A 21,148-nucleotide genomic window follows, 5' to 3' on the forward strand; every position below is an offset into this window, starting at 1 on the left:
CTCAACATATTTTAGAACATTTGTTTTCAAATATAATTCCATATTGTAAATAAAAAAATTTAGGGTTTTAAAATACACACATTAGTGTAAGCCACAAAATTCTTAGTAAGTCTCTGCTACTGACTTCTAATCCAGCTTCCTGATTTATTTTAAGAGCTACATGAGGTTACCTTTAGAACTGGCTTCTAATGTATTTTGTCACCAGAGAAAGATTCCCTAACATAGCCTTCTGTCTCATTGTTTGCATGTATTAATACAGTATTCTGTTGCTTACTGTTCATTCTATTTTAAATTAAATAGAAAAGCTGTGTCAGGTCTTTGATACTAGAACTCAGAGGAACCTCTATCTTCATCATGCCTCACATCTCAACCATTCCATGCCAGCAATAGAAGGCAAGCAATTTAAATCACCCCTTGGGATGACTTTACACCTGAAATGGCTGCTTGAGTTAGAGCAAGTCACCAGAATATAAGCTCCTTACTAACACTGATGTTGTCACTAGCACTCCTTACTGGCACTGATGTTAGTACTAGTTTGGGTAATAAAATGTTTGCAAGAAAACAGCCAAGCTCAGAGAGCACCAAGGACCCCCTCATTTCAACCCTGAGCTACAAATATTCCCCTTTCTGCGAATATTTCTATCCTAGGATTGATTTTCAGTTCTGTAAAAAAAAAAAAGTAAGACTTTCAACACATTTTATCTAAGCATTACTTAAAAGAAAAAAATATTAAAATGTAAGGTTCTGCTTTTTATATTCCTACCTTTTCTGGTAAGCAGAAGTCAGATTCAGGGGTGGGAATATTTCTTTTTTACTTCTTTTATGATCCACATTTTGGAAGGCAAGGGTTCTTCTCATGGTTTTCAAACAAATAGTCTTCAGTGTTTTTACAGCAGCGATTGCTACAGAAACTACAACTCCTGCACTTTTTATCTTGGGAGGATGGACAAAATAAAATAAACTGATAATGCTACAATGAATGATGAAATGATGAAAAGATCTACAGCACAAAAAACAGTGTGAAAAGAAAGACAAGTTTAAATATTGTTGCATAAGAAAGGGATGAAAATAAGACAAGGATGAGAATAAGTAAAATGATAGGCTGGAACATCTGGGAAAGTAAATACAAAAACAAGAGAATACTAAATTAATCTCACAAAAAAATCCAACGTTTCAAGAGAGAAAAATATGTTCCAGTTTATATAATTTAATAACATATATAATATAGAGAGTTCCAGATTGGAGGATGTGCGGGTCAAAAGTCAAAATGGCTATCAAACCATTGTCGCTTTTGTACATGTATTTATAACACACCATATACAAAGGGGAGGACTTTGACCAGTGTCCTTCTCCTTGTGGAAATTGCTAGATCCCGTAGTATTCTACTATTTATGAGAGAGAAAGGCTGTGGGGAATGGGGGCTTGTTTCTTCCCATACCAGAAATACACTTAGGTCCATTCTTCCGTTATGCACAAATGCTTTATATATAAATAATGGTTGATGATTATTAAAATAATGAAATAAAGACTAACCGTTTTATATGGCCTGAATCCTAGTCTCCTTCCCCATTCTCTTTGCCATCCCAATATATTACGTCTAAACGTGGTGGTCACCGATAGAACTTTCCTCCATTAAACAGCCTAGAATTTATTTTAAAAACATCTCTAGGCTATCATTCTAGCTTCTGGCAAAAAAAAGTCATAAATAAATGAATGAATGTTTGCAATTCCTTTAGGTTAAAAATACAAATAAATCCTAAAAAAATAATCAAATTCTCACGAGAATGCCAAATTTCTCCACATTGCAGAATACTACAATCAGGCAATATTTTGGCTTTTTTGTTTGTTTGTTTCTTTGTTTCAAATCAATTCAAAAGTTCTAATAGTTTTCAGTTTAACAAATCTTTTTGGGTCATTATGCAGATCCTGTAATTTGTATCTAAAAAAAACACCTGCTGGTCTCCACTGCAACATTTATTATTTTAAAATGTATAATGCTTCCTATTTTAAAAATTTCAAAACAGTGGTTATCTTTAAAATTTACAAACCACCTCGCATTCCTACAGGAAAAGGTAGAGGATGCAAAATTTTAAACAAGCACAAATACGAAGTTGTTCCTTGATGGTTCATGGGCACGTAATCACTTCTGCTGTGTCATTTCCTTGATTTTGCTCTGCATTGATTCTCTCAAACCTCCCAATGATTTTTGTCCTAACAGAGGTCATATTCTGGAATTGAACAAGAACCTGAAGAAGCAGCTTTGCCCAAAGATACATTCTCTCAGCATATTTTTAGCTGAGTCCTCTTATCAAGTACATCAGCAGTTTTAACACAATTATTCCCATGAAAAATTTATGCGAGAGGTCCTTCCTTCTCAATGGCTTTCAGTGCTTATTTTCCTTTTATTAATGTTTTGCTTCTGTAGGCTTAGCATAGCTACATATTTTGGAAGGCCCCAAAGCAAGGCTATTTAAAAGTCCTATCCACTCCCCCAACCCCCGCGCAATATTTTTAGCTTCCATATCCATAAGTGTACCTCCCCCTTTTCTTCCCTCCTCCTCTTTCTCTTCCTCCTCTCATTATGTTTTTACCAGAGTGACTGCTGGAAAGCAGCTGTTCCTGTTCTTATAACCATCGTTTGTCCACCCTGAAGAAGAGATGAAAAACAAGTGAACTGTGGCAAAAGTGAAGAGACCCAACAGTACAAGCCAGAGAGCTTTTGCTTATGGCCCCATAATCAAACCATGGGTCTTGCCAAGTACTCAGTATGCCAAACCATGATACCAATTTGGTACAGCTCTAACAAATCAGAATTAGGCTCAAACTGCTGCTTAGCCTTTTCTATTAAGCCACCGAAATTTCCATTAAGCTGCTCCTTCTGCCAAGGGTGAAAAGAAAATGACTGTCGTATGTCCCTGCAACATCTCAGGCAGTGTATGTTTAAAAACTAGATGGCTTACAAAGTAAAAATCTACCTGACTCACTGACAAAGGTTCGTCTGTACTTTGTTCATCCGAAGATTTTGGAACTTCGAGTCTGTCGATAAAAGCTTGGAGCTCTTTCCTAAAGGCCTTCATCTGGGCATTGATCCGATAAAGAAGTTCGTGTTCCCGTATCCTACTCCCATCATCCTCCTCATCCATAAGTCCAAACAGATCTCCATTGGCCACATAAATTCTTGCTTCAGTTATGATAGTGCTCGTGTCTGAAATCAGGCGGTCTATCGTCTTGCCCAAGCGTTCTGCCTCACAACGAATATCCTTCATCTGCTGACGGTCTGTGAAGCTTTTTTGCCATCCTGTAGGTGTCGGATAGAAGGACCTCGTAGGGGTCAAGCAGCGGATGTTGCGGACCTCCTCTGAGTCACTTTCCCCACCAATAGGCCCTTCTCTTTTGCGATGGGGGGGACGTGAATCATCATCGCTCTCTTTTTTCCCTGCATCACTTTCAGCATCGCTGTCCCTGGGGCTGCCTCGGATCCCCAGATGCGAGGCCAGGTCATAGCGCTGCATGTTGGACATCAGGACTCTGTTCTCATACTGAAGTTGCATGACTTTACCGCTGAGTTCATTGATCTGCAGGCGGGTGGCTTTGAGCTCTTCTTGCAAAGCCTCTGTCTTGGCACTGTCGTGATGCCTTGAAGTATCATGAGTCTTGTATTTGTATTTGTTCAACTCTGCTGTGATGCGCTTATTTTGCTCTTCTACATCAGCAAGATTTCTTCTCAATAGTTCTGTTTCATCCTCAACTAACTGCAGATGCTGCCGTAACTCTGAGAGAGATTCATTCTGTTCCCCCATTAGAGGATTGCCTGCCCCTGAGAAATCATCTCCTCTTAAGTCATCAAGTTCTGCCTTCAGCCCTCTGTTTTCTACTTCCAGTTCCACTATTTTCCTTCCCAGGATATTGGCTTCTTCCTCTACTAACCTCAGACGAAGTTTCAGTTCGGCTTCTCTTGTGGTAGGTGGGCCTCCAGCTTCCCCCTTTGGTAAAGGACTATCTAAGTCACCATATAACGACCTATATTTTTGTAGGTCATGTTCAAATCTATCCTTTTCCTTGTCTATTTTGGCCAACTTTTTCCTCATTAGAGCCGCTTCTTCTTTGACAAACTGCAACTGGCATTTCAGATCTTCATTATCCTCCTTATAAAAGGGGAGAAAATCAGCAGTTACTTTATATATAACTAAGAACCTTATTTGGCAGTTAAAAAAGCAAACCACTGATATTTACAATAACAAGAGATTCCAAAAACCCATTCTGAGTTTTTCCGTGGGTTTTAGCAGATGCAAAATTCATCTGATTCGGATATATAATGCATTGATAGAAATTGACTCAGAAACGGAACTTGTTAAAGATTGTATGATAAAGTGGGCCCAGAACTTTCAGGAGGTTATAACAATGGATACTTGGGAAAAGATATAGGTCAGAAATGTAAAATTTACACAGGCTCAAAATTTAAGAGATAATTTTTATAAAATGTTTTATAGATGGCATTTAGATCCTAAAAAATTAGCAAGTATGTATCTGAACTGCCAGCCCAAATGTTGGAGGTGTGGTTGTGAGGATGCAACGTATTATCATATATGGTGGACTTGTAAAAAAGTTAAAGCTTTTTGGATTAAAGTTTGGTGGAATATGCAAAAGATATTTAAGAAAAAGATAAGGTTTTCTCCACAGTTATTTCTGTTGGGTATTATTACAGATTGTACTGTCATAGATACTAAATTGATGCAGAATTTAATTACGGCAGCAAGACTTTTAGTAGCGCAATATTGGAAGAAGGAGGAACTGCCTACTATAGAAGAGTGGACTTTGAAAGTTTCAAACCTGGCGGAAATGGCAAAGATTTCAGCATATTTGAAAGAACAATCGCAACAGAGATATATTGTGGAATGGAGAAGATGGATTGAATATATTCAGAACAAATATGGGACTAAAAAGTTTCATTTAGCATTTGAATAAGTATTAGTTTTACATGATGTATTATCAGTTATTCATTATTGGTTAGTAATTTAGTTATGTTTAAGGGGAGTTTAAGCGTGATAGAATTTAATATGTTTTTTTTAGTTAGGTAGCATATTTTAGTTTAAGTTTGTAAAGTTAATACCCTGTATTCAGCTCTGGGAAGTCGGGGAGGGGAGGGTTAGGGAGGGCAAAGGAGAGGGGAGGGGGAGGGAGGGAGTTTATGTTATCAAAAAATGTATTCTAAAACTTTTCAATAAAATAAAATAAAATTCATCTGATTCATATTTCCAACAAATATATGTATGTGTGTGTGTGTGTAGTGTATGTGTGTGTATATATGTGTGCATATATATGTGTGTGTGTATATATATATATATGTATGTATGTGTATATGTATATGTGTATATATATATATATATGCATGCATGTATATAAACATACACACACACGGAAACAGATACCTTTTTAATATTAAAAATCATGTCTGTTACCTATATATTATGATTTATACATTATAATTTACCTAAAATATAGAATAACGGAAGCAGTTATGTAAAGTAACTGAAATTTTGACATCTTAATTATGATTCTTGAAAGGCACTATTCTCAAATAAACAAGTAGGATATTTTTTCAAGAAGATAAAATCATGCTGTTTTTCTCTTTCCTATGTAACTATTTCAGACACTCAAATTATTCATTTTAAATGCAAGAAGTTACAATCTCTGTAATTTAAATAACAAATTCAGATTTGTATCTTCAAAGAATGAAATAAATTTAGGTATGATAGAGAAACAGAATTAATGAAATCAGTATAGACCATGAATGTCACAAAAATAACCATTTTCCCCCTGTTAAAAATCTGAATTTTTCGTTAGGAACACATATTGCAATGTACTAAGGAGAAAATTAAGTATTTGAAATCACCTCAGTGGGAGTCTGCTGTTTTTTTTCTGATTTCTGCAAGTCTTTGCTTCCTCTTCTTTTCATGGACTGCTGTAAAAGAAAAAGATGAAATTAACATTTTACTAAATCTGATGTAATGCAAATCCAATGAGCACATAATTTTTTGCAGCTGATTCACAAGTCCGAAAAATGCCACCTTTATCCAATATAATATTAGATTTACATTGAATACATAATATAGCATTATGTCCAAACCAGTGGAACCCCTTTAGATACCTTTTGTGGCCAAAAACTGTGACCTCAAATCCTCAAAACTTAACTCAAGATTTAAATTAGAACATTTCTTCAAGCCTTTGCAGACCCCGTGATGACATCCGTGGACCACAGATGGAGAACCACTCAGTCATCCAGGTCATAGTTATCCCAAAGATGCTTTTTTCATGAGGCAACTGGACTTTCTTGTTCTACTTTGAAGATGTTTTGCTTCTCATCCAATGACCGGCTGTCTGCAAGTCAGAGCTGAAGAAGCTTCTTGGATGAAGTGAAAGAAAAACAAGAAAGTCCAGTTACCTCGTTGGAAAAAGCATCTTTGGGACACTGGTTGTGCTGTTACATCAGCCATAAAGTACTATGCAGTGTATATTGTGCTGCCACCCTGTGGTTGTTTTGGGGAACTACAACATTATGTTAATTTGGGGAACTACAACATTATGTTAATTTGTTCAGCCAACCCCTCCCATTTGTGATGTACTTCCTCCTTCTCCTTAAACTCTGTTCTATCACTTCCCACCATTGCATGCGGCCGATCTACACCAGGCAGGAACATTACTGTCTTTTGACCTTAAAATACCGTCCATTTCTTCATCTACCACACCTTGTCTGCTGTAATCTTCTCTACATGCAAATAAAGGTCCTTCTGGATGATTAAAAGGTAATTTCAGGAGTTCTGCTATCTGGCAAAGGCTGTTAACAGTGATGGTATCCGCTTATGCAGGCCAGGCACAGGGGTCTCAGCAAGGGGATAAATCATTAAACAACAGTCAGAGTCAGAATACTGGTCTATACACATTTTGAATAATCAAAGTATCTGCAAATAATCAAACAAAAATATCTCACAAAAGACTGGATAAACAATGGCCTAAGGAATTTTTTTTCAAAATAATAGGCTCAAGTTCCAGGAAGACTGCAAGAAGGGATATCAGAAAATGTCTTTTAAACTTGAAAGTTCACTGCTTCCTTTCTTTCCTTTTTAATATATAGGCCTTGAAAGCATGTCGTTCTTGGGCCAATCTTTGCTGAAGGGCCCTTTTTTCTCTAATTCCTCTGTCAACAAGTCAACAAGCAATCATTGTTTGAGGCTAGACTCAGAAGGCATCAAAGGAATCACTGCCACTCTCCATCATATATCTACTGGTGAACTTGGACGTTGGCCAGAACTCCCAGCACCTTCCTTCCCTCCACTTTAACTGCTGCTTCAACACACAATGTGTACAATCCTCCCTGCCTTACTCCCAGCACTTTGCATTGGGCCTGAAAACTTACTGATAATGCAGGGACTTCAAGATTTATGTTTTTCTACAATTTTAACAAACGTTTCTTTCATTCGCAGCCCTTATGTGTTGCAGGCCATTTATTATTTAAATAATTGGAAACTCAAAAGCACATTGTCCAAAACACTCCTGACTGACCAAAATCTTAAAAGGGAAATTTCCAGTCCCATGGTCACAATCATTTTCTATACAGAGATCCATGCCTCTACGTCTGATAAATAAAGAACTAAACATGGCCCTTAGATTATCAGTCAAATTAGGCATTATATGTTTATCTCAAATACTATTAAACAACTTTTTTTTCTCACAAATAAAACAAGTTGTAAACTGGCTACAATCTTGCAGGTTAGTACAAATGCTTTTGTGGGTGTCAATGTAGATTAAAGTGCTAGCTAGCCTAATTTAATCACAGTGACCTATTTTCACCAACCACAATTTCCACATGCATTCAGCAATGAGCATCAACTAGACAGTGCTACACTTCTCTGCACCAAAAACTGGGACAACAGAAACAATGGTTGCAAAGTGAATGATATAACTGCATTTATTTATTTACTGGACTTACTGTATATGGCCACCGATCCTATATATGTGACTCTGGGTGACTAACAGTATTAAAAATGATTAAAAAATTACAAAAAAATATAAAAACCCCTAGCAACCAGGAAAAAAATGCAAAGCCCAAATAAAAAATTAAACATAACCCAGAAATTAGCTCTGTACTTCATTTGGGACAAGCACAGATCCAAGTCTTTAAGGCCTTACAGGAGATCTTTGAGGACATGTCCTGGCTGATCTCCAGAGGAAAAATATTCCAGAGGGTGGAATGTCATGGCATAAAAGGTTCTCTTCCTGAGGCCCATGAGCTTTTACCCCCCGTAGATAGGGCTCGCAACTTGGGAGTCCTCCTAGATTCGCGGCTTACTTTGGAAGACCATATAGTGGCTGTGACTAGGGGGGCCTTCGCCCAGGTTCGCCTGGTGCGCCAGTTGCGGCCCTATCTAGCCCGGGATGCCCTGTGTACGGTCACTCATGCGCTCGTGACCTCTCATCTGGACTACTGCAACGCTCTCTACATGGGGCTTCCCTTGAAGACCACTCAGAGGCTCCAACTGGTACAGAATGCAGCCGCGAGAGTTGTCTTGGGAGTTTCCAGATACTCCCATGTTACAACTCTGCTCCGCTAGCTGCATTGACTGCCAGTTGTCTTCCGAGTGAGATTCAAGGTTTTGGTAATGGTTTTCAAGGCCCTACATGGCATGGGTCCGGAGTACTTCGGGGATCACCTGCTGCCGGCGTCAACTTCCCTCCGCCCTGTGCGTTCCCACAGAGAGGGCCTCCTCAGGGTGCCACCGGTCAGAGAATGTTGTCTGGTGGCCCCCAGGGGGAGGGCCTTCTCTGTGGGTGCCCCGGACGTATGGAATCAGTTGACGGTTGAGCTCCGGATGGCGCCTGACCTTCGCTCCTTCCGACGCGATCTGAAGACCTATTTATTTGAACAAGCCGGCCTGGCCTGATGGGGGATGTGTTGGGGTTTTTATTGCGGTTTTTTTACACTATTATTTATTGTTTTAGCTCGGGCTTCTATTTAATTCTCTTTTAACTTTTGTACCGTGTATTTTATATGTGCCCTGTTCACCTCCCTGAGTCCTTCGGCAGAAGGGCGGTATACAAATATAATAAACTTAAACTTAAACTTCTTAGCTGACGGCCCCTGGCCTCCCATTTATTTCAGGATTCAAGATCATCCAGACTTTGTAAATCCATGCAACTGGCTGATTTTATTGCATTTATTTGCAATGTATGGCAGTGAAAGTTGGACCATAAGAAAGGCTGAGCGTCAAAGAATTGAGGCCTTTGAACTATGGTGCTGGAGAAGACTCCTGTGAGTCCCTTGGACTGCAAGGCGATCAAACCGGTCAGTCCTAGAGGAGATCAACCCTGACTGCTCTTTAGAAGGCCAGATCCTGAAGTTGAAACTCTTTGGCCACCTAATGAGAAGGAAGGACTCACTGGAGAAGAGCCTAATACTGGGAAAGATTGAGGGCAATAGAAGAAAGGGACAACAGAGAATGAGGTGGCTGGATGGAGTCACTGAAGCAGTAGACGTGAGCTTAAATGGACTCCAGAAGATGGTAGAGGACAGGAAGTCCTGGAGGAATGTTGTCCATAGGGTCGTGATGGGTTGGACACAACTTCACAGCTAACAACAACATTGCATTTATCTTTTTTTTTTGCGGGGGGGGGGAACCAAAATGATGTCAGGTGAACTTTTCTGAGGAAAGAATTTCAAAGACAAGATGATACAGCTCAAAATTTCCATCTCCTGAAATGTGATTATTTTATTTCAAAAGGGGGCCAAAACAAAAGCAGAGCTTCGAAGCCTGAACTTAATATCCAGATGATTTGAAATGAGATCTTCAAATATAATTCTATAAGAAAGACCACTGTATCTGAAATAGATTCCTGAGAATAATTGTTTAGACCAGGCAAGTTGTATTGGTTACAGGAAGTCAGATCCCAACTGAACATTAGAAAAGATTTCCTAACAATAAGAACAATTCCACAGTGGAATCAATTACATAGACAAGTGATAAGCTCTCCTTGGTTGAATGTGTTCAAACAAAAACTAGGTAGATATTTATCAGAGCTGTTTTAAATTGGATTCCTTTACTTAGGATACTAGATTAGATGGATTAAAAGTTCATTTCCAACATCCGGAATGCTTACTTCAAGTTTCAACTATGGGACACCACGTAATCAAACTGGTCACCTACACTTTTTGCTATCCTCCACGTTTCCTTAGTTCTTAAAGCTTAACAACTCACATCCCTTACTTATCCTTGATTTATCTTAAACGGTCAGTATCTTAAACTACCAGTTCTACACACACACATAGGATTCAGTGCTTTCAACCTTTTGAAAGTAACATTATGCTATTATTCCATCTCTTGTGTACATGCAGCATTATGCAGACACAGAAGAGATGAAGTGTACAACATAACACTGCTTTTATTATTTCACCTTGTCCTTCCTGTGGATATCTCTGCATATAAAATTGCCCCTCCCCGAAATACTATTCAGAATACTATGTAACACCTTTTTGAGCCATTATCAAAGTAAAACCAATCAAGGTAGTATGCTTTTATTTTTTTCTTTCGTTTCAATAATAACCCTAATATTATGACACGTTGTGAAACCAATGATTTAAGACACTAATCTTTATCAAGTACCACTGAAATCTCTTCCTATCAATCCTTGTATCTATAAAATCCCTTAAAGATATTACATACAATTGTTTCCACAATTACCCAAAGTCCTATTTTCCAATGGAGTAAATATCCCAATATTTTTGTGCTGTAGTATTTTCAGGGCAGAATAAGATCCTGACATAGAGTCACAGTTACAATCATTCTAAATCAAGTTATCATAAATCCAAAGTGTTGGTATCTTTTCAAATTAAGGAATGCTTAAATTCTTGCATCATGTGTTTCTAATAATTAGGGCACTCACTATCAATCATATTTTAAATTAATATTAAATTTGTCTTCATATTTTGGGGGAAGGGGAAACAAATAATATATGTATCCTTCAAAATAGTGGTGGATGCAATTATCCAAAAAGTGACACAGGGTCTTAGGTTCAATTAAAATTGTTTTTCAAGACTCTCCATTGGATAAACATGGGGAATTTAGTATCACTATTAATCAAAATGCTTTCGGCAGCTTCCTCAAAGAGCGCCGCCGCTGCCCCTTCGCACGGAGGTACGCGCGCACCTCCCCAAAGGTTTGGGGAGGTGCGCGCGCAACTCCGGTCGTTCGGAGAGGTGCGCGCGCACCTCTCGGAATGGGCAGGGGCGCCTCTCTTTTTGAGGAAGCTGCCACGGCCCGTCTGCGAAGCTGCCGAAAGCGGCAGCTTCGCAGACGGGCCGCGGCAGCTTCCTCAAAGAGCGGCACCGCTGCCCATTCGCGCGGAGGTACGCGCGCACCTCCGGTCGTTCGGAGAGGTGCGCGCGCACCTCTCGGAATGGGCAGGGGCGCCGCTCTTTGAGGAAGCTGCCACGGCCCGTCTGCAAAGCTGCCGAAAGCAGCAGCTTTGCAGACGGGCCGTCGCCGTCGGGCAACCGGGAACCGGTTCCATCTCATTTTTTAAAAAATGGCAGCCGCGTGCGTCCGCGCATGCGCAAAAAACCTGGACACACGCACGCGGCTCCCTCTTTTTTTAATTTGTGATGGAACCGGTTCCCAGTGGCTCTTTTTCTTTTTTAGGTTGCCGACCCCTGCTCATGGCCATAAAAGGGAGCTAGAAACGTAGATTCTCTCTCTCACTGGATCTCTCTGAATATCTGAATTTGCTGATTGCTCTATTATTGCTTTTTTGCTCTGTATCTGCATAACTGTGTTTTTGACCTCTGGACTGGTAATTAGACTTTGTATTAGGATTTGTACTTGGACTGTTATTTTTGTGTATGACCTGGACTGATTATTTTTGACTGTGCATTTTTGATTTTACACCACCTTAAAGTAAACTACTTTCTATTTTCACAACTCAGTGTATCTTGTGGTTACTGTGCTCTTTTACTGCTCTCAATACCCTTCCTTGTCTGTGCAAATCCTTGGTAGCACAAGGAGACCTCTGCACAACAATTTTCCTAACATCTATATTTCACTTCAAGAAACTAAATGGCATAATTTCTCCATATGAAATCTTGGGCCATTCTCTAAATGTCATGTGGAAGAGAGGTTTTTATAAATTTATCTTGCAGAATTTGTATGGACTTATCATAATATAGTTAATAAACCACGTTGATCAAAATACAATTAGATATTTAATTAGCAATTATTATCTTGCTCACCCTTCTACCAAGTATCACAAATCAGAAAGGACAGAAGATATAAAGGCTGACAAATTGGAAATTCCATACACTGATATTTAATTAGTTGTACTATCTAATCCAATGGTGACATATTAAAAAAAGAGGTTGATATCTAATTTCCCCAAACAAATAAGAGCAAGGCAGATAGAAGCTACCACACTCTATGAAATCCTGAATGCTAAAATATAGTGTGATATGATGTCATGATCCTGGAATCAGCACAAGAGCTTAAATATAATTAGCTTTGTTTTCCAAATCCTGTCCTGTCAATAGCCAGTGCGTTGACTGCTGGCGATAAACATAAAACGGCTTCATGGAGTAGGCAGAATAGATCTATCAATCAATCATTAAAAGGGGGCTGGGTGGGCAGACAAGACAAAGTAGAAAACCATTTATGCTTTTTAATGGAGATACAAAACAAACTTGGTTTTGTACCAGTTAAATAAACAGAAATGATTAACAAGTGTTGTATGTTAACCTTCCCAGTATTATCCTATTGGTCACTGATTTCTGAATTATGTTACAAAGTTCTATTGACAATTCAGTAAGTCTGTGAGACACTGAAGTATAAAATATGACTAAAGAAGCAAAAAAAAATCTCAATCCTTCACCATTTTATTGGCATTCTCAAAATCCAATATCTGTGTTTCAAGAATTTGATGGATCAAAATTCTGATCACCATCCATGGTTGTACAGACTGATAGATGTATCACAAACCCATCCATATAATAGGGATGGAAACATGTTTACTTATTCAAATTGTGTATATTGTCTACACAATTTGAAAAATCCAAGGAACTGGCCTGTCATACATCACCACGTGTAGATGATCCCGAAATATGAAGATGACAGCAGAAGAAATAAAAGATCTTGAAGAATATAAATCCTTACAGAAGTGTCAGAGCAAATGAAGCAAAATATAGGCAATGTAGCTAGAGATAGATCATTTTAACAGCTCTTTCTTTTCGTTGCTAACCATAAGAACCGAAATAAAATATTTAGTTTTTGTCATATTAACAGCAAATAATGGAGCCACAAACCATCATTGGCTTATGATTCATAACTGAAGGCAAACTGCTTTTTAAAGGCTAGATTTCATGACCGTTAAGAAGGAGACAATGTCAATCTCAGACCGCCGCTTCAAGTTCTATTCAGTAAACTAATGCCTGCATTATAAAACCAGACACTTCACCTCTGATCTAATGAATACAATAAATCAACAAGCAGAACAACTGGCAGAACTCACATGCAGTACAGGGATAGTATCTTAAAATAAAAATAAGGTCCACAACTGGACCTTATATTCTCAAAACTTAGAATATTGGTTATTGTTTCTTCATCCCCAAAAGGCATCTCAGTACTTGATAATAGGTTCCTTCATCCCATCAAGACATCAATACTAACTTTCCTTCCTCTTCTCCTTCTTTGGTGTCTTATTTACTTTCATACCAAATGCTCACTAGAACATGGAAGATCACATATCATTTTTATGATCTTCAGCTGGCTTAAAAGGGATAATGTTCTACTATGGAGTTTAAAACAAACTATTCTAAAGAAAAGTAAAATTAAACGACCCCCATTCTTCCAGTTACATATGCAAAAGCTTCCTGATCCAGGAATAGATGCAACTGGCATACAACTTGAACCTGTACAAAGGCCCTCCTAGCCATGACTGCCACCTATTTTGCAAGTGGGAGTCACAAATCCAGATGCCAGATCTGTGTGGGGAAATGCAACCCCATCCAGAATCAAAGATGGTAAAGTCCCACATCCAGGTGGTTATAAAACCCAAGGGCATTCTGTCCTGACAGGGTTGAGCTAAACTGTCATACCCCATCCAAAACCCTGATGTCTGTAGACATCAAGACAGGATGTTGGCAGCATCACTTACTTCATGAGGGATGGAGATATAAAGTTAGGTATCATCAGAATACCGATCATACCTCCCCCAATGGCTATGAATGACTTCACCCAGTGGCTTCATGTTGACATTAAATTGAAGCAGAGAGAGTACTTCCTCTCCAACACCCTACAATTTAGGAGCTGAGGGCGGGACCTCTTGTACCTAATCAACATCAACTGAAATTGGCCACTGAAAAAAGAAGGGAACCAGCTCAACAACACAGTGCTGCCTAACACACACACACACACACACACACCCGCAATAGCTGGTCCAGAAAAAAACCATGGTCAATAGTATTGAAGGCTGCTGAGAGGTCAAGAAGAGCAAGGATGGGTGCATTATTCTATCCTGCTCTCCCCAGAGGTTATCAAAAAGTACTATCAAAGTTGCCTCAGTCCCATAGCCAAGCAGAAACCTGATTGATGTTGTGCAACCATCTTCTCAACAATGTTCCCTAAAAAAAGGAGATTTGAATACTGGATAAAAATTGTCCAGAATAGTTCATTGCAGGATTGGCTTCTTGAAAAGAGGGCAGGCCAATGCTTTTTTAAGAGGCACTGGCCTCATCCCGTTTTAAGGAAGAATTTATCATCACAGAAACCCAACCACAATACCTCCCTGGAAGCTTTTGCCAACCAAGAAGAGGCTGGATGTAATAAGGAGGTGGTTATGCTCACAATCATAAGGACTCTTCCTGCTTCCTTAGACCCAATAAGCTTGAACTCCACCCAGATAACGTGGCAAGACTGTGAATCCCAGCAATTTTTTCTGATAGTATATTTCAGAATTCCCTCCATCCATGAGAGCTGGTCACCCTAAACAGGGCCACCTGTGGTCAGTCATCTGATGATCTGCCATCCTGACATAAGGAGCCTTAATAGAAGCTCTCAGCCCTGTTCACACAAGTTCTCTCTTTTTTCTCCACCAATGGTATTCTTGGTATCTCTTAAAGCATTTCTCCTCCCTCAACCCTTCCATAAATCTACAGAGTGATAAGATCCACAAAAGGAAAGAAGCCACATGGGCACAATCTAATAAAAGGCCTCTTTCATTTTCCTATTTCAGATGAAAATCAGAGCCTCAAGACCATACAACAGGCCTTCAGGAATAACTCCCAGCACTCTTTGTAATTCCCTCCTCCAAGATCCATCAGTCCTGGGGTGGACCATTGGATTTGGTGCCATCTCCCTGCAGTGGGAAGTACACTAGAATATTCCATGATTATCAGGGCATTATCTGATCAGGACAGGGGAGCCACAGAGAGTTCCCCAAATTTCCAGAGCATAATGCCAGTACTCCAAGAAGAAAACCAGATCAGGTGTATGACCACTGTCTCGTGTTGGGCCCTTTACAACCTGAGATAGGTCCACAGCTGTCGTAAAGCCATGAAGTCCCAGGCCACCTCAGATTCTACTCTCAAGAAAGGCAAATTGAAGTTCCCCTGGAAAATGGAGTCAAGGAGCTCAGGCAGATAGGCAGCTATGCAGCAGGGAAGGTTTTACAATAGTAATACTCCCAATAAATTGTTCAGGATCACTAATCCTATGACATTCATGCAATTCTTTAGTTGTACTTAAAAGACCATCCTGGGTTAAAGACCATAATTTTATATTTTTTGATCAGCATTTTTTTGCCTTTATTTTTTCTGGAAAACAAAAGCCATTTCCCACAAGAAGACTCGGTGATTCTCATTTCAAAAACAGATACAATGAATTTTAAACAAATAAATATACAAAGGCTGAAATGGCTCATCCTTGTTGTTTAGGAAAATATCTAGTTTTTCAAATTTTGTCCATTTCTTTACAGTGTTGGGTAGCCTTGGATGCTACGAACCATGACCATGCATCTTCATTAATTCTTAGAAGAGCGCTTATGAAATTCAGAGAACACAAATTGATAATATTACTCAATTCTTTGAAACAAGTACAGAGAACCTACCTCTTTCATTTTGTCAAGTTCATTTTGCAGAGCTTGCTTTGTAATTTCTACTTCTATTAATTGCTGTCGTAACTTTTCATTTTCATCTTCTGTGGTGGTGCGTTTTTCTTCCACATTTTCCAGCTCATGATGAAGTCTCACAGAAACATCTTTTGCAACCTAAATGGAACATGATTAGAAATTTAAATACCGTTAATTCTATACAAGAAACTTATATTTAGCAAACAAAAATTGAAATGGGATAAATATTGTATTATAGAAATAAGTAGTTACATTTCAGTTATATTTCAATTCAATTCTGCTATAATATCAACATATTATTTTCCCAGTGATTTTAAAAATGGAAATATTATAGAGGCTTAATTTGAACATGTAGGAATTATTTGATAATTTTTACAAAATTAGAATTGGAACAGTGATTATACAACTAAGGTGGCACTGCACTTGGAATTTCCAAATCAAGGACCAACCCTCTTTTCATTATTATCACGGGATATAATCTAACCAAAATTTAAATCTGAAATTCTTATCAGTAAAATATTTTCAGTAGCAAATTGATCAAGCATCTAGATAAGTACTACTTTTAACCGATAAAAATAATTTTATAGATTTAAGAAGCTCTCATACGTATTTATTTTTTAAAAATGCTTTGCTTCTGGTATGCCACTATAAGATGAAATACTTATGAAGTATGTGAAAATGAGTTGTCAATTTGTTTATTAAATTAGAATATATTGTTTAAAATGTCAATGTATATTTCTCAGATTTAGTGCTTTTGCCACCATACGCACTGAACAATACTTCAAACAATTTAATTAAAAGACAATTATCTGTAAGTGTAACGCTTGACACTCCCTTCAAAATTTAACAGACTGTTTCCTGATTTAGGTCTATATCATTATAATTCATTTTTTAAGAAACATTGAGAGTCCTAATTTATTCTATCATTTTTTCCAAAATAATAGAACATAGCTCAAACTCAAGCCATATTCAAGTATAAACAAAGAAATATGCCATTTTGTAAAGTGAAAGTATCTAGGCAAACTATTTTATTTATCTAGGCCTTCTCTCTCTACCACAAAGATCAATGTAGTACTCAATAGAACTGATTTATGCAAGTCACTGATATTACCTAGTTGGGTAATAAAACTTCTTCAAGAAAACAACGAAGCACCAGGAATTCCATTTTTCAACCCTGAACTATAGATAATTATTTTCCATTGGAATCCAGTTATGATCACATTTTTGTATGCTGTTTGTCAAATTTGTCAAATTGAGATATTGCCCATTTCACTCTCAGAGTGACTATGTGTTAGTGACTCTATATTAGTTATCTATTTATTAACATCCAGACAGCAAATTTAAGCTTTAAAAACTACAAGACTTACAGTCTGGTCAAATACCCATCTTGTTAGACATAAGCCCCACTTTCAAGAGCACAGATTTCTACCTAGGCATGCATGAGAATGCTGTTTGGATCTAGTTCTTCTAGATCAGGGCTTTTCAACCTTTTCACCCATTGTACCACTTTTAGGATATAGCAACATCCGAGTACCACCAGTCGCCTAGCAAAGTGTCAAAAACTTGATGACCAAAAAAAAAAAAGGAAAAAAGTGATGAAGTACAGGCAGTCCTTGACTTACAACAGTTTGCTTAGTGACTATTCAAAGTTACAATGGCACTGAAAAAAGTGCCCCCCAAGCCACAGCCGAGCAAGACACCTGCCTGTCCGCCCAGCAGCGCTCTTCCTCCTGTCCAAGGCTTTCATTGTTGTGAGCATTTCTGTTGAGGATTGGCAGCAAGGGGTGGGCTGTTGGTTTTTATTCCCCCCCGTCTGCTGTGTGGTTGCAGCAGGTTTTGGTCACTTCACATGACCCTGGGACACTGTGACCGTCATAAATATGAATCAGTTGCCAAGCATCTGAATGTAAATCACAAGACCCTGGAGATGCTGCAACATTCCAGCTGATCGGCGCTTCTTCTGGGCTCAGAAGAAGCACCAGGATTAGCGCTGAGCTCCAGCTGGAGCCTGGCGCTGATCCTGGCGCTTCCACTGAGCCCTGACAGTCCTGCAACTCCAGCCATCTCTCGCTCAGGCTTGTGTGGTGCTGCCACCGGTTCAGCTCATTCCCCTCCCCTGCTACCACTTTTCTAGGATGGTTGCATACCACCTGCCAGGTGGTACCCGTACCACTGGTTGAAAAGCCCTGTTCTAGATCAAATGCAAAAAAGAAAGTATTGGAAGCAATCATGAAATTTTTATTTGCCGGAAAAATGAAACTGTGATTCATTTGCTTTTCAAAGAGCTATCAATGAAATGCTAGTAATCATCATAAATATCATTTAATTGTCTTGACAGTCTTACTACAAAAAGATCATAAAATTATAAATATATCCTTCATTTTTAAAAATATCCTAAAGATATTAAGTTTGAATGCAAATCTGGTTTAAAGAAAACTGAGGGGAAAAAATGATATTGGATCAAGTAATAGAAAGATCTATGTCCTTGACATTTTGATCAGTTAACCACATTTATATTTTCCTACTGTGTTAAAGCATTTGTGGCATATTACCTACTTTTTCATATATTTAGATCAGAAGGAATATTTAGTTGTTCAAAAAAGTTTGATTTTTATATATAGTCACTCCTTTAAATGACCCTTAAGGATCATGGGTCACAGGATCATGAGAACAACTGTTACAGCAATGGAGCTCACAACACCTGGGGGCTCACTTCCAATTACTGGAAAAGGGTAAATATGCAAGCAAAAAACAGAGATTTTGCATTTAGGTTCTCTAGTTAACAAAATTCCTGTTTTCTTATTGCGAGAAAGCCATGACAGCTTTTTCTGAAAGATCTCATAAATGTTCTATCACTTTGCCAACTTCTAACCCAGAGGTACCTTCAAGTCCTGCTCCAAACTACGAAGAAGTTCTCCATCAATCTCTCCAGTTTGTGCATAGCGAAGCCTTTTGCGCTCTGCCTTCCGAAGACGATACTGTAGAATCCTACAATTTTTGTTAGCCCTCTCCAATTCATGACGCATTTCCTGTAACTGGCATGCATCCTCTTCAAAAAAGCTGTCCCTCATCTCATCCATTTCTGTTCTCAGCTCATCTATCTCATTCTGGCATCCAATGAGAAGAGGTAGAAACAACATTATACAATGGTACTTCGTATAGGGGTTTTTTTCTTTCTTTTTTTAAAAAAAAGGAAAAATGAGATGTAAGATCATTTATGTGCATTCTATGCATTTTTAGAAGGAAATTTGAGATTTAAGATCACACAGATGTACCAGTTAATCCCTTATGCATACTGAATGAGACTTCCCATGCTTTGACACCTGTATCATTAATCTGTGATAATTATCCAATCTTGGCATCAGAAATCCAAAGTAAGTGTTGCAGTTTATCAAATCTATATGAGGATACTATAGATATTAGAACTTTCAAATGAATGATGGTAAGCTACTTCTGAATATGTTATCAATAATTGTACAGTACAGTTAGATTTGTAAACAGATCTTTTAAACATACTCCTTTTCTCTGCAGCAGAAATAAACTGTGGTGTAAAATATGTTCTGAAAAATAAAATAAAATTACATTTTATTCAGTATTTTATTTTATTTTATTTTAATCCCATTTATATCCCGCCCTTCTCGGAAGACTCAGGGCGGCTTACAAGCTTAGCAGTAGCCTTCATTCTATGTATATGCCTGCTTATTAGGGCTTTTTTGGGGGGGCCCCAAGCGGATTACAAAGTCAGCTTATTGCCCCCAACAATCTGGGTCCTCAGTATTCTGCTTAACACAGTAGAGCAAGATCGTTTCTCAACCTATCAATCGTTTATTTTCATAAACAAAAACAATGAGGAACATGGACCAGAGAAGCATCACTGTAGAAATCATATCTGTCTCTTTCTATCCTAAAAATTACCTACAGAAAATCACAGTCTGGGCTCATACACGCTAGTAAATCATAAAATGCCTTTGTTTCAGTTGGCTTGGAATGTCATCTGGGCCTAGCCATTGTGGCTTGTATTGTAAAGGACCACAACGGTTCCGGGCAAGGGATGAGGCCCAGGGAAAAAAACCTATAGCTTAATAAAACCATCTATCTATCGATCATAACGGAAATTGATCAGCTTTTCCTGGCCGCCCTTCAACATCTGTTAACAAGTCTGGGAGAGCAGAAGCCTCAAAAACAGAAAGGGCTGTTTTGATGGCTTGATACCTTTCCTGGGCAATAGGTGATGAGGACAGGGCAGGTATCGATGCACATTAATACCCGCCCGCCCCTTCCAACGCAGCTAAGAAAATAGATGGACGAAGGGCCCTTACTGCTCAATTGCACGCCTGTAACGTAATGCGGGTTCTTATTTGTAGAATAAAAGATCCCCCATCCTCAATTCCGGCTGAGCCACACCTTCCTTCGCCCCCCCCCCCCCCCATCTTCTCCTAACCCACCCACCCCGCTCACCTTGAGGGCGTCGTTCTCCTCCCGCAGTTTCTCCACCTCCTCCAGCAGTTCCGGGGGACGCCGAGGGTTCAAGCTGGGGACGCCATCCGGGGCCCGGCCACGGCCATTGCCCTCTCCGACCCCTCCCGGCGCCATTGGCGAGGGGGAGGAAGAGGAGAAAGAGGAGGAGGAGGCCGCAGAGGGGACACCGCCGTCCAGGTCGCCGGCCGGGCTTTGCATCTGGGTCGCCGCGCTACCCTTTCCTCGTCGCCGAAGGGGGGAGACGCTCACTTTGCAAGCATCCTCGTGCTTTGCTGCTGCCGCCGCCACCCACCCACCCTTTCCGCCCAGCCCTGCCCTGCCCTGCCCTGCCCTGGGAGAAGGATGGAGAAGCCGGCTCGCTTCCAGTTGCTGGGAGACACAGCAGAAAAACAGACACACACAACACACACACACACACACAGAGGGAGAGACAGCCGGCTTTGCCCCGGCCCTGTGGTCCCGAGTGGCGGCTGCGTTGGCTGCGAGCTCGACGTCTCTAGGAGGTCTC

General features: G+C 39.3%; 1 protein-coding gene across 1 annotated transcript; it reads right to left on the minus strand.

The window, feature by feature from the left end:
* Positions 1-759: 759 nt before the first annotated feature.
* On the minus strand, positions 760-20,838 carry LOC310646685 (microtubule cross-linking factor 3-like; the record flags this gene model as incomplete). The annotated part of the gene is made up of 6 exons (XM_083373327.1): positions 760-933; positions 2,976-4,145; positions 5,894-5,962; positions 16,141-16,299; positions 19,044-19,268; positions 20,620-20,838. The coding sequence occupies 6 exons, from the start codon at positions 20,836-20,838 to the stop codon at positions 760-762; spliced, it is 2,016 nt and encodes a 671-aa protein (XP_083229453.1).
* Positions 20,839-21,148: the final 310 nt, after the last annotated feature.

The sequence above is a fragment of the Vipera ursinii genome (assembly GCF_947247035.1).
Source record: "Vipera ursinii genome assembly, chromosome: 1".
NCBI classification, from domain to species: domain Eukaryota; kingdom Metazoa; phylum Chordata; class Lepidosauria; order Squamata; family Viperidae; genus Vipera; species Vipera ursinii.